This window comes from Kogia breviceps, chromosome 6, assembly GCF_026419965.1.
Source record: "Kogia breviceps isolate mKogBre1 chromosome 6, mKogBre1 haplotype 1, whole genome shotgun sequence".
Lineage (NCBI taxonomy): Eukaryota > Metazoa > Chordata > Mammalia > Artiodactyla > Physeteridae > Kogia > Kogia breviceps.
The window spans coordinates 121,030,781-121,045,471 of NC_081315.1; the positions used below are offsets into that span (position 1 = coordinate 121,030,781).

The 14,691-nt window shown below is 41.3% G+C and overlaps 1 protein-coding gene across 50 annotated transcripts in view; it reads left to right on the forward strand.

The window, feature by feature from the left end:
• The window catches only part of ANK2 (ankyrin 2), a 689,273-nt gene that overhangs the window by 653,910 nt on the left and 20,672 nt on the right, over nt 1-14,691 (forward strand). For 35 of the 50 annotated variants that reach the window (XM_067036535.1, XM_067036530.1, XM_067036514.1 and 32 more), the window contains 3 exons: nt 1,952-1,984; nt 3,923-3,944; nt 6,871-13,137. In XM_067036535.1, coding sequence (XP_066892636.1) covers nt 1,952-1,984; nt 3,923-3,944; nt 6,871-13,137 — 6,322 coding nt within the window. The remainder of the gene's footprint in view (nt 1-1,951; nt 1,985-3,922; nt 3,945-6,870; nt 13,138-14,691) is intronic. The other 15 variants (XM_067036539.1, XM_067036541.1, XM_059066592.2 and 12 more) reach the window with 3 other exon arrangements.

Here is a 14,691-nt window from a genome sequence, read left to right on the forward strand (position 1 = left end):
TTCAGGGAGTATAGGATTTGATTTTCAAATTCTTTAGAATAAATAAAAGCAAAGACACTGAATGCAACCATATATAACAGACATTTTTGATACCCTGTCCAATTTATGATTTTCCATTTAAGTAAGGGGAAAAGCAGCTCTACCTTGTTTCACATTAAATTCACTTTGATGGAAAATTTTCTGTAAATACATATTGGATATGGAAGGGAGAAAATTCAACTTTAAGATTTAATTTTTTGGACTAATTTTTAAAAATTAAATAATTCACTTTGCCTTTCTTATTGTTTTTATGTGCCCTCCTGGCACCATACTAGTACATTTCACCCTACCAAAACTTTATGAGTCTATTCGCTTTGGTTTACTACCAGTTCACGGTGGATTATGTATTATGAAATTCAGAGGAACAACAGGATATTTTACCTTGTTGCTAAAATAATTATTTGTTCATCTTGTAACCTATACTGTTTTAGGAGCATTAAATTAATTTTTCAACTATTTTAACATGATTAGTATATAAAATACTCGCATGTTATAGGAGTAGATTTGAAACATTGTTGAAAGGAAAATTCATTCATTCTTGACCCAAATCTACCTACAGGTATTACTTTCTAGTCAAACCTCTCCCCATTATAGAATTCTTTGATTACTCTGATCAAATCAAAGAAGGCAAAGGGGATGAATTAAATGTTGGGGAGAACTTTATTATTAAAAAAATTTTTAAACAGTATCCTTTTTTAATGGAAAGCTCCCACATGGCAATTTATAGGAGGTTATAGCAAGTTGTCAGTGTGAATTTTAGAGGTTGGGAAGTAGGATGAGTAGTGGCAGGTGAGACCTGGAGGAGAGGTAGAAGTATATTTAAAATCCTAAATCTTGACTCTGCAAAACAAAATATTTCCTATACTTCTTTTTATTCACCACGGTATGTTTTCCTTACTTAATTATTCTTATAAATTAGAGATCAGTCACACAGAGATAAGCATGTAGTATCATGTTTAACATTGTAAATTCTTATTAAATGATAAAAATTAAATGAAATACCAGTATCTGTTTACATAAATTTACATATTATTCCAAGAATTAGAATACAGCAATAGGTATATTGATCCAGTAAGTGTACTGTAATCGCACTCCAATGGTACAGAATGTACCTTGGGGTTTGCAGTGCTGATCACTTTTGAGTCACCGAAGCAGAGTACCAAATAAGAACCACAAAGAAGTATGTACTGCTGGGGCGATCCGCCCAAGTGATACGTAAAGATGAATGAGCTTTGTCTCTGATTTCAATGAGCTTTCAATGTGCTATAAAAGAAAGCATTCAGTTTATTATTGCTTTTTATTTCTAAGTCAAGATATATCAGACAGTTATTAATGCTGTGATGGTCCAGGACAACTTTCCCTTTAGTAACTCAAAACAAAAGAAAAAATTGCCGTACAGTGTATAGTTCAGATATATTTTAGAACTTAGTAGCTCTTTATTATAATAGAACTCCCAAATATTGCCTGTGTATTGAAAATATTTTCACCATATGTTTATTTGTGGCTTTTAACATTTTTAGCCAATATCTGTAATGGCTGAGATATTGTTATCACCATTTCTGTAGACATATGCCATCGAATCCATTAAATGTCAAACTTTGAGGCTGCTGGTAACCGAGCATCTGAAATTAGTATATTTATAATTTTAGTTCTTTTGTCTAGTAGATTAGTCTATTTATAATCTTGGTTCTTTTGTCTCTTGAATCTACAGACATTTGCATTTAAATCAACCTTCTTTAATTTTTGTGCTTGTTTTCTGTACACTCTTGGTAAGAAAAAATACTAGTACACTGGCGTATGCTTACCTATTGATATCTGTTGTCAGAGTATTTAGTCTTGTCTTTTCTTCTAAATACTTTCTACTCTTCCTGCTTTCTTTTTTCCATCTTGCATGGCATCTTGGGGCGGCAAGGAATCAGAGTCAGATCAAGAACAGGAGGAAGAGGTAATTGTGTGGCATTGTCACTTGTTAATGGCTGTGTTATTACTATAACCACTGATAAGAGCACATGGTTACCTGGGTCTTAGAAGGGTTACACCGTTGTCCTTAGTAATTAAAGGGTCATGATCTTACTTAACCTCTCTGAGCCTGTTTTCTCATCTTATGGACTGATTTCAGAGGACAGTAAAATTTCCCTATAAATTGTTACCTGTCTTTATGCAGAAATATAGATTTCTCTGTCAACAGCTGAAGACCAAAACCATTATCTCAGTGGTTCTCAAAGGTAGGTCTGGAGACACCTGGAGGTCAGACCTCTTTCCTTAATAGTACTGAAACATTATTTGCCTTTTAACTCCCATATCCTCACAAGCTACATAGGAGTCTTCCAGAGGCTCCATTACATGTGATGACATCATCACCCTGACACTCTGGAATGTGTGCTTGTGTATACTTGGGTTCTTGTCTATTCTCAGCTTTCATTTGTAATACAGATATTTATTTATATATGTTAAACATAAACAGAAGTTCCTCAGACTCCTCAGTATGTTTTTAAGAGTGTAAAGGGGGTTTAAAAACAAAAAGTTTGAGAACCACTGAAATAAAAAACTTTAAGGAGCATATAGTTCATCCATTTGACTGTACTAATATTATCATGCAGAACTCTACATATAGTGAGCACTTCTTATAAGGTAGATTCTTTACTAAGTGCTCCACATACCCCACCAACACTGATCTCACAATCACCCTATGAGGTGTGTGCTATCATATCATAGATGATATGTGACAGATGAAGAAAACGAGTCTTAGAGAGGTTACCTTGAATAAATAGCCATTTGAATTATACCTGCTTCGATAGTCAAAGCAAGTATGTGTTTGTTTCCCTTATAAAGGTCTGAAAAGGCCCAAACATTATCATAGAAATGACAGAAATCATTGGAAAAGTCCTTACACTTAACTGATTAACATATTGCTTCCTGTTTCTAAGGTAGACAAATGGAATTGTTATTAGTTGCACGTAAATGTTGTCAAATATACTAATTTTATTTTTTAATGTTATTCTGTTGGATTTAAAATAGAAAACCATAAAGGAAAACATAATAAACACCCTTGTACTCATCAGCTTAAAATGTAAGGCCTTATCAGTTCATAGACTGCCCCCGAATTCACTTCTTTCCTGATACCCAGGCAGTGGAGCAGGATGAGAGGGGTGATTATAGACTCATTGTCCTGCCATGTATAACCAGATACACAATAAACTGACGACAAGACTGAAGTCATTTTTTCCCTCAACTGTGCAGTCATGCTTTGTCTCTCATATTCAATTTCCTTTCTGTAGTTGGTGACTCAATCCCCAAGCTGTTCAAGATGATACCTGCATACCTTGTTGAAAGAGCAACACAATTATGAAACCAACTTTGCTATGTTCAAATGAGTTCTTCCATTAGGCTTATGACTTTTCTATTGAGTATTTTCAGGAACTATTCAGGGCGACAGATCCAGTTTGTATTCTTTTCAGGATTTGGAATTCTGGCTTATAGCTAATAATGAAACTACTTCTGTAGAATGTAACACCCCGGCATGCTCTTTGTTCTTTCCTTTCTCTCAACTAAATTGACATTTACTGTTTAAAACCTACTTCACTTTTTTCCTGGCCTTTTCCGTAATACGTATTTCTAACATCAAACACACCTGCATCATACATTCCCAGGAGTAACATGTTAGAAAGGACTTTCCACCCATAGTGTCTAGAAAGGAGATTTGTTTTTTCAAAGTTAGGTTAAGAATCAGAGACTCTAGGTAAGAACGGTAGCAAATTACTCTGACCTTCCTCTAGCTTATGGCATTTCCCATGTATATAAAATAGGAGCTTACTGTACACATCAGGGGCTGTGAGGCAAGATGTTGTTTGTAACCATTCAATTTATGTATGTTTTCTTTCAGATCGATATGACATCAGAAAAAAGTAAGATTTTAAATAAAATTGAGTTTGTTTGAAAGCTGGCTACAATAAAGAAAAGCATGAATCAAGACGCAAGCTAGTTGCCATTACTAACCACTATAATAATTATGTTTTTATATTATCCTTATTAATCATTAATATTTATTTAGAAAAGCAGCTTGGCCAGTTAAATTATGAATATATCTAATTTGTGAGCTAATTAGCAGTAAAATGCAATGATTATTCATCTAAGCATTCACTTTCTTTTAGATCCCTGTTAACCCTGCTATTGCTGTTATGCTTGTTTAGAAACCCACCCTACCGTTTTTGTCCAATTTGTTAGCATAACATTGTCATATCATTTTTTTTAAGCTCTGACATGACGGTATCACTTTGTATATCAAGCAACAACTGACATCAGTAGAGAGTTCATTATTTATGTAGGCTACACCTGCAAAAGTGATACTGTCTTAATAGTTTTCAGCTAAAGCTAACTCTCCCCTCACCCCACCCCGACCCCTACCCCTTGCATCTCTTACTGTGGTGAAGTATAAGTGACTTTTCTAGGGCTGAGGTCTAATGGACTTTTGTGAAAACTTTCTGAAAAAAATAAGAACCAGAAAAGCAAAAATTAAAACCTCCTGGATGAAATTATTAATCACAACAGTATGTCATAATAGTGCTAATTTTAAATAATGATGCAAAGCCTAAATGTAATCTAGTACAAAGAGAACTGATTTTTACAGACTTTGAGAGAGCTATCTTAGAGTTCATTTCAGGTTTGTAACATTCAATTAAATTTTTAGTTTGTTGGACTGTTTTTGGTGACTCTAGCTTCTTTTTTTTTTTTTTTTTTTTGTGGTACGGCCTCTCCCGTTGCGGAGCACAGGCTCCGGACGCACAGGCTCAGCGGCCATGGCTCACGGGCCCAGCCGCTCCACGGCATGTGGGATCTTCCTGGACCGGGGCACGAACTCGTGTCCCCTGCATCGGCAGGCGGATTCTCAACCACTGCGCCACCAGGGAAGCCCCGACTCTAGCTTCTTATGTGGAAGAAGTTGAGTTTTTCAGGTTTCCTTCTTGCTTTTATGCCCAAAATGCTCTAGAAAAAAAAATCAAATTTTTAATGTTTATTCATTTTAAGATTTATTTTGGTTTACTGTATTTCAGGGTGCTATTCCCAAAAGGAGAAAATTTAGAACCATGTTTAATATGGTCATCAGGCCCTATACAATAATCTTCAGGCTTTTTTTTTTTCCCCCCTTTTTTTGAAGTCCTAGCACAATGTAATTTACTGCTAAGTTATTGAAATACTTTTAAATGAGAGTCTCCTTACCCTCATGTTAAATCTTTATTCAGGACTAGACTATTTGAAATTCTGGATGTTTTCATTGTTTTATATCTGAACAAATCTGTACTAATATAAATTAGTTTAATATATCTTTGTATATGCATTTCACATAGTATAGCTCCTCAACATATACTGATTCTCTCAAGAGAAGGCACTTAACGTTTATAAAAAAATTTACATTATCATTGCCTTCATTAATTCCTTTTTTTAAAGAGATTTTATTATCCCACTTTCTTCTCTGGGACTACTATGTTTATTTAAATGGCCCTTTGTTCCTTGGATACAAGCTAGTAGGAATTAAAAATTCATCCATCTGGCTCAATCATTTTTTAAAAGTTACTATATTGCTATAATGTCATAGATCCTCCTGAATGACTCCCAGGTATTGTGACTGCTTTCAAAGTTTCAAATATAGACTCATGTTTGGCTTTCTTTTAGTATAAAGACAATCATAAAATAATCTTCAACCAGGCATGAAATAATCTGCAAAGGAGGGCTCTGTTGAAAGAACTCTTTCCTAAGATCTTTTCATGAGTAAATCCTAGAAGAGTTTGAGTTTTCCCCTTGCCTTTAATGGGTGCAGGCCCCCACTACCTATGCGTCGAGCATCTTGTATGTGGACTTTTAGGGAATTAAATATGCTTCACCACAGTAATGTTTTCCATATTTGTTCTAGTTTCTTACCATTCTCCTGCCTGCACATTTCAGCAAGGCTACCTCTCCCACCAGTTTTATTCCACCTTTGCTTTGCATGGAAATAACTTGGCTTACATAAACTGTGCGTGTGTCCCGTGTGACTGTCTCTGATTTGGGTTGCCATGCATCACATTTTAACTTTGGACTCACATATAAGTTTAATCACAATGGTTGTTTTTGTTGTTTTTCTTTCCTTTCCTTTCTTTCCCTCCTTGGTCTGTCCATTACGTGTCTAAACAAGGAGGTTGCTCCAAGGAAAGGACCATGCCTCTCAGCACAAGACTGTTTGTTTCGTTGTTAGTGTGAATTTCCCTTAGATGAAATGCCGGTTTGCAGCTGATTCGGATATACTTTATATAGTCATTGTATATTGGCAGAACTAAACACACTGAATTCCAGATTTTTCTGTGATTAAATAATGTCTATACATCATTAGACGATATTCTGAGCTTGCTACGACTGGCTTTCTCCTAGAGGAAATCAACTTTCTGCAATTTCTAATGCTTTTTTCCTTTTTTTCCCATGTTCATCTTTTTTCAACATTGATCTGTAACATCTGAACAATCTTGAGATATCTCTGTGTAATTTCACTGCGTTTGTTCTTTGTTTTGTGATTTTGTGTGTGTCTTGATTATTTGTTACAGTTTTGTTGTATGTGTGGATGTGCTACAAGTGAGAAAATTAAGCAAGTTATTTCCTGCTCATTTTTCCTTTTCAGTTTTTTTTCCGTTAGCCTTGCTTTGCTTTTGTATCCTGAGACCTTGTGGATCCACCATTCCCAGCCCATTTTTGTTCCACCCGCCACGACAGGAAAAGACACTGTGTCGTTTCAGTCCTGATTACATTTGCCAATATCTTTTTTGATTTCCATTTTACTTTCAATGTTTTTCATTCACATCAAAGATGATGAGACAGAATCTACAGAGACATCTGTCCTGAAAAGTCACCTGGTTAATGAAGTTCCTGTCCTAGCAAGTCCGGACTTGCTCTCTGAAGTTTCTGAGATGAAACAAGATTTGATCAAAATGACTGCCATCTTGACCACAGATGGATCTGATAGGGCAGGTTCCCTCAAAGTGAAGGAGCTGGTGAAGGCTGCCGAGGAAGAGCCAGGGGAGCCTTTTGAAATTGTTGAAAGAGTTAAAGAGGACTTAGAGAAGGTGAACGAAATCCTGAGAAGTGGAACCTGCATGAGAGATGAAGACGGTATGCCAAGGTCTCAGCCAGAGAGAGAATTAGTGGAAGAGGAATGGGTTATTGTCAGTGATGAGGAAATAGAGGAGGCTAAGCGAAAAGCATCTTTAGAAATCACCGAATACCCATGTGCAGAGATTAGAATAGAGAAAGAGACCAAAGTGAAAGTAGAGAAAGACTCAACAGGGCTAGTGAACTACCTTACTGAGGATCTAAATTCCTACGTGTCTCCTCGCAAAGAGCCACCGCAGACAGTGCAAGATCTGGCAGGGGAGAAACGTGAGGCTCTGGGTCCTTGCAGGAGCTCTGAAAGCGAAGGGAAAAATAAAGAAGCATCTTCAGAGGAGACACAGAGTACACAGAAACAGCCCAAACCAAGCCTGGGCATAAAGAAGCCAGTGAGAAGGAAATTGAAAGAAAAACAAAAACAAAAAGAGGATAGTTCACAAGCTAGTGCAGAAAAAACTGAACTTAAAAAAGGTAGTTCAGAAGAGTCATTAGATGAGGACCCAGGTTTAGCCCCCGAGCCTCTTCCCCCTGTAAAAGCTACATCACCTTTGATAGAAGAAACTCCCATTGGTTCCATAAAGGACAAGGTGAAGGCCCTTCAAAAACGAGTGGAAGATGAACAGAAAGGGCGAAGCAAGTTGCCTGTCAGAGTCAAAGGCAAAGAAGATGTGCCAAAAAAGATAACACAAAGGACACATCTAGCTGCATCCCCCTCTCTGAAGTCCGAGAGACATGCGCCAGCATCACCCTCCTTGAAAACAGAAAGACACTCTTCTCTTTCCTCTTCTGCAAAAACCGAGAGGCACCCTCCAGTATCACCGGTGAGTAAAGCTGAGAAACACTCACCCTTGTCACCCTCCGCAAAAGCTGAAAAGCACTCACCTGTGTCATCATCAAGTAAAACTGAGAAACACTCACCCTTGTCACCCTCCGCAAAAACTGAAAGACACTCCCCTGTATCCTCCTCTACAAAAACAGAAAGACACCCACCTGTTTCGCCTTCAGGTAAAACAGACAAACGCCCACCCGCCTCGCCCTCTGGGAGAACAGAGAAACATCCGCCAGTGTCACCTGGCAGAACAGAGAAACGCTTGCTTGTATCACCAGCTGGAAGAATTGAAAAGCATTCGCCTGTCTCGACCTCCGGGAAAACCGAGAAGCACCTGCCTGTGTCACCTTCTGGGAAAACAGACAAGCAACCCCCTGTGTCCCCCACCTCAAAAACCGAGAGAATCGAGGAGACAATGTCTGTTCGGGAACTGATGAAAGCTTTCCAGTCAGGTCAGGACCCATCGAAACATAAGACTGGCCTCTTTGAGCACAAATCAGCAAAACCGAAACAGCCACAAGAGAAAAGCAAAGTTCGGGTGGAAAAAGAAAAGGGGCAGGCAGTCACCCCGAGAGAAACGCAGAAAGCGGAGAGTCAGACAATCAAACGAGGCCCGAGATTCCTGGTCACGGGACCTTCCGAATCCAGGAGAGCAGCCCGTGCTTCCTCCTTAGGGCTTAAGAGAGAAGATGTAGCCGAAGAAAAGGAGAAGGCGCTCAGCCACAAAACACCGGAGCCTGTTCGGCCAGCCCCTGAAGAAGAAAGCCATAAAGATAGTGAAGTCCCCCAAGAAAAGCTGGCTGCTGAACAGGGAGACGTGGATCTCCAGATCAGCCCGGACAGGAAAACCTCCACTGACTTTTCTGACGTCATTAAGCAGGAACTGGAAGACAATGAGAAATACCAGCAGTTCCGCCTGAGTGAAGAGACCGAGAAGGCGCAGCTTCACTTAGACCAAGTGCTCACTAGTCCTTTCCGCACCGCATTCCCGCTAGATTACATGAAAGACGAGTTCCTCCCAGCCCTGTCTTTACAGAGCGGTGCCTTACAAGGCAGTTCTGAAAGCCTGAAGCAGGAAGGGGCAGCAGGTTCTCCGTGCAGCAGCCTGATGGAAGGGACCCCTCACATCAGTTCAGAAGAAAGCTACAAGCATGAGGGCCTAGCAGAGACCCCTGAGACGAGCCCAGAAAGCCTTTCTTTCTCACCAAAGAAAAGCGAGGAGCAAATTGGGGAAACGAAGGAAACTACCAAGTTAAAAACCCCACCGGAAGCTCATTCCGACAAAGGACGTCCCTCAACCAAAGACGTTACTGACGGTGCTGCAGGGCAAGGGGCTGCAGTCACGGGGGGCACAGAGCCCTCCGCTGAGTGTTTGCTGAAGGAGGTCACCCTAGACCCTTCCAGAGACACGTGCCCCCCCCGCGGAGGCGACGGCCTTGGCAGTCAAGGTGCATCATTAGCAAAAGAAACCTCCGAAGGACCGACCGAGGGGGTGTCCTGTGATGAAGGTCCACTTGAATATGTTAGTTCGGCCCACGAGGCACAAACTGATACTGAAGCTCAGGAATCCACAGCCACCAAGCCCTCAGATGAAGCCAAGGCCTCGCCGCTGCCTGATTCTGCTGTCGAGACAGGCCCAAGGGCTGAATCAAAGCCCCAGGGAGTCATTCGAAGTCCCCAAGGGCTAGAACTTGCACTCCCTAGCCGGGATGGTGAGGTCCTCAGCCCCGGGGCCGACGAATCCTTCACAGTGAGCCACAAGGACTCCCTGGAAGCCAGCCCAGTGCTGGAGGATAACTCCTCACACAAAACTCCTGATTCTCTGGAACCGAGTCCTCTGAAAGAATCCCCTTGCCATGATTCTCTTGAAAGCAGCCCTGTTGAACCAAAGATGAAGGCTGGAATCCTGCCGAGTCACTTTCCTCTGCCTTCAGCCGTTGCCAAAACCGAACTCTTCACGGAAGTGGCCTCTGTGCGGTCCCGGCTGCTCCGAGACCCGGACGGCAGTGCTGAGGATGACAGCCTTGAGCAGACGTCACTCATGGAGAGCTCAGGGAAGAGCCCCCTTTCCCCTGACACCCCCAGCTCCGAAGAAGTTAGCTATGAGGTCACACCCAAAACCACAGATGCAGGCACCCCCAAGCCAGCTGTGATTCCTGAATGTGCAGAGGAGGATGACTCAGAAAATGGGGAGAGAAAGAGGTTCACACCCGAAGAGGAAATGTTTAAAATGGTGACCAAAATCAAGACGTTTGATGAACTTGAACAAGAAGCCAAGCAGAAAAGGGACTACAAAAGAGAACCCAAGCAAGAAGAATCTCCTCCCTCCTCTGACGCGGATGTTGACTGTTCAGCAGACATGGATGAAACAAAACACACAGAGAGTGTAGAGGGCGAAAGCGATGTCCCCGTGGTTGTAACATCAGAGAGCAGAAAGGCTTCTTCCTCCTCAGAAAGTGAACCTGAGTTGACACAGCTGAGAAAAGGTGCTGACTCAGGCCTCTTATCAGAGCCAGTTATTCGAGTGCAACCCCCTTCCCCACTTCCAGCCAGCATAGACTCAAATTCCAGTCCTGAAGAAGTACAGTTCCAGCCTGTCGTTTCCAAACAATACACTTTTAAGATGAAGGAAGATACTCAGGAAGATTCAGGTAAATCAGAGGAAGAAAAAGATCGTGAATCTCATTTACCTGAAGACAGCCCTACTGTTTCGACTGATGGCCCAGAGATGTCGTATGATGATCTAAACAGAGTCGCTGATCAACAAAAACTTTGTGATGACCGTGGGTATGAAGCCGGGAGTCCCAGCAGCTCAGCCACTCCTGTCACTTCAGGTCTCCTCAGTCCCACTGGTGACGATGCCAGCGAGCAGCTAGTTAGCCACGAGGAATCGTTAGCTCTGCAAGACACTGGTGAAAAAGATACAGAAGAAGAAGGAGAGCTTGATGTTTCTGGAGTCGAATCTCCACAAGTAGGTTGCCCCAGTGAAAGCTCTTCATCTTTGCCCTCTTTGCATCATTGTCCAGCATCTGAAGCAAAAGAAGTAGATGAAGACATAGTCTCTACATCTTCTGCTACAAAAATGGAGGTCACAAAACCTGACCAAGCTTTTGAAAGCTTACCAGAGGACCGGTCCACTCAAGACTCATCCATTACTACTCAGGCTGATAGATCATCCTTGGATGTTCCAGTGTCTGACCCAGCGGAGACTGATGAAATCTCTGATCCTCAAATCATAAGCCCTTATGAAAATGTTCCTTCTCAATCTTTTTTCTCTAGTGAAGAAAGCAAAACCCTAACAGACACAAGACACACAGGTGTTCACTCTTCTGAAGTGTATTCTGTTACCATCACATCCTCCACTGAAGACGTAGCAGTGACAAGCTCCTCTGGAAGAACTGTTTCAAGTGAAGAATCTAATTTTGAGGACCAGAACCTGGACGTAGAACCCAAACAAGAAAGTACCTTGTGGGAAATGCAGTCAGATAGAGCCTCCTCATCTTTAGAGCCGGCTGTACCAAATACATCAACAGCTGCTGGTGAACAGAGAAGCCAAGTCATCATCACAAAAACTGATGTGGATTCTGATTCCTGGAGTGAAATCCGTGAGGATGATGAAGCCTTTGAGGCTCGAGTAAAAGAGGAAGAACAGAAGATATTTGGTTTGATGGTAGACAGACAATCGCAGGGCACCACCCCCGACACCACTCCTGCTAGGACCCCAACTGAAGAGGGGACCCCAACCAGTGAGCAAAATCCATTTCTCTTTCAGGAAGGAAAGTTGTTTGAGATGACCCGAAGTGGTGCCATTGATATGACCAAAAGGTCCTATGCAGATGAAAGTTTTCACTTTTTCCAAATTGGGCAAGAATCCAGGGAAGAGACTCTCTCTGAAGACATGAGAGAAGGGGGTACTGGTGCTGAGCCCCTACAGCTGGAGACATCGGCTGAGTCATCAGCACTCTTAGAATCGAAAGAAGCAGTGGATGACGAAGCAGAGCTACTCCCAGATGACCTGAGTGAAGAAGTAGAAGAAACACACGCTTCAGATGCTCCACTTAACTCCCAAATGGGGATTTCAGCCTCCATTGAAACATCAGTGAAAGAGGCAACTTCTGCGGGAGCTGAGGACCTCCCCACCATGGGAATGGGTGACACACCTCCCCTGTCCGGTGTGAAGCAGCCGGCTTGCCCCGACTCCCCTAAACCAGTTGGACAAGTTCAGTTAGATTTTTCCACAGTCACTAGGTCTGTATATGCAGATCGAGGCGATGATTCTCCCGATTCATCCCCAGAGGAACAGAAATCAGTCATTGAAATCCCTACTGCACCCGTGGAGAATGTGCCTTCTACTGAAAGCAGATCCAAAATCCCTGTAAGGACTATACCCACTTCAACCCCAGCACCTCCATCTGTGGAGTATGAGAGCTCCCTTTCTGAAGATTTTCTACCCAGCCTGGATGAGGAAAGTAAAGAGGATGAAACAAAACCAAAGTCTAAAATCCCCATGAAAGTACCCGTCCAAAGAGTCGAGCAGCAGCCTTCTCATCTAGCCCTGTCTCTACTGAAAACAGAGGCTCCTCAGGGACAGGACATGACAAGCAGAGCGCCAAGCAGTAGAAGCAAACCTGAATCTGATGCCAGTTTGGACGCAAAGACCAAATGTCCAGTAAAAACTAGAAGTTACATTGAGACAGAAACAGAAAGCACAGAGTGGGCAGAGGAGCTTGAGGGAGAATCAGAGGGAGGGGCCACAAAACCAAAGATATTTGCATCCCGATTGCCAGTAAAGAGCAAAAGCACCACATCTTCCTGCAGGGGGCCCACGAGCCCCACAAAAGAAAGTAAGGAGCATTTCTTTGACCTTTACAGGAACTCCATAGAATTCTTTGAGGAGATTAGTGATGAGGCTTCCAAGTTAGTGGATAGACTTACACAGTCAGAAAGGGAACAGGAGTTAGTTTCAGATGACGAAAGTAGTAGTGCCCTGGAAGTTTCAGTAATTGAAAATCTGCCACCTGTTGAGACCGAGAACTCAATTCCTGAGGACATCTTTGACACAAGGCCCATTTGGGATGAGTCCATTGAGACTCTGATTGAACGCATCCCTGATGAAAATGGCCATGACCATGCTGAAGGTATTTGCCAGCCACTGGGATTCCCTGTGCTACGCATGTCATAAATTTGATATAGTTTTTGTGTGTGTCTGTTTTATTTGGTGATTTGTGTCTCATTTTCTTTAAGCTTTCTGTAGTGGTGACTATGTTTGTGTAAGCCCTTTGTGTTTTGTGCTTTCTCTGTATACTCTTGTCTGTGGAAACGATCTCAAGATTGAGTAATGAGAATGCTTATGGAAAACATAAACATGATCGACAGGCAACGGGGATCTTGCCTTTTCTCTAGCTACTGCACGTGAGGCCATGCAAGCTTTGAGTTTTGTTGTTCTGACGTTCCAGGCTTAACCTTAAATTAAGCATACAGATGTATTTGGTTTTGTTTCATATTATGCGGATTCATTACTTTTTCTAATTACCTATGAATACTTTAAAATAATAAGTACTTAACAATTTTATAAGGATTAGGAAGCCATTTGCCCAAGAAGATTTCACATACCATGAAATTCTAATTGTTGAGGATTTGGTTTTGATTCAGAAAGGTTGGATTTCAGATACCATTGGTAAACACGTTAAGCAAGCAATCGTAACGTAGAAACATGCTTTTCATTTATGTGGCAGATGAGTGGAGGACAGACTCTGATCAGATGAAGCAGACACAACAAAAACTCAAACTTTGCATGATTTAAGCTGACTGTGAGGGGGTGATGGCTCTTTGAATTATAAAAAAAGGAAACCATAGATGGCTTTGAGAAGTAGCCTCTGGTCTTCCAATATCTCTACAATAAAGACTATTATCCTTAAATTGGGGTTATAAAAAAATGACCATGACCTAAAATGCTGCCCATCAATTAATGGGGGTTAAAAAATCAAAGGGAAAATTATAGTCTGTGGGAGTATTATATGAGCTTACTTAGTAGTAAGCAGACAGAAACTTTGCCCCAAAGACATATATACACACTAATTACACATACACACACACACATACATATACATACACTTTATTCTTCCTTCTTCCAAGGTTACCAGGACCAAGACAAACGTTGTTTCTGGCCATACTGAAAAAAGCCAGGATGGTCTGATCAACCCATGATCTCGGTCTTTCGTGAATCTTGGATGCGATATCTCTTTGCAACATGACCCAGAAGTGATCTTATACTGCCACAGGCAATAATAGGAGGTCCTAACCAATTACTCCATTTCTCCATCCCATTTATGATTTTTCTGGTGTTTGATGAGCAAGATGATTCTCTTCGGGTGGGCAGTATCCTCTCAGATAATTTTAAGAGGAAAGTCCTAAGATTACTAGAAATCAGTAACTTATATAATTATGTCCAGTGACTAGTCTTGATTAAAGAGATATGGAAGCAGATGGTTTTCATGATTTTTATTACATTAATTCCCCATTCCATTCCAGAAATCAGGCAAACACACAATTTAATATGATTGAAAATGTAATCGTTAATTTGTGCTCTAATCAAATATTTGGACAATTGACTGCCTTTCTTTGGATGATCAGTACTGTGGTCCCTCTCCTGTCATGGACAACCTTTGGCCATTCTGTTTTTGACCTTCTGT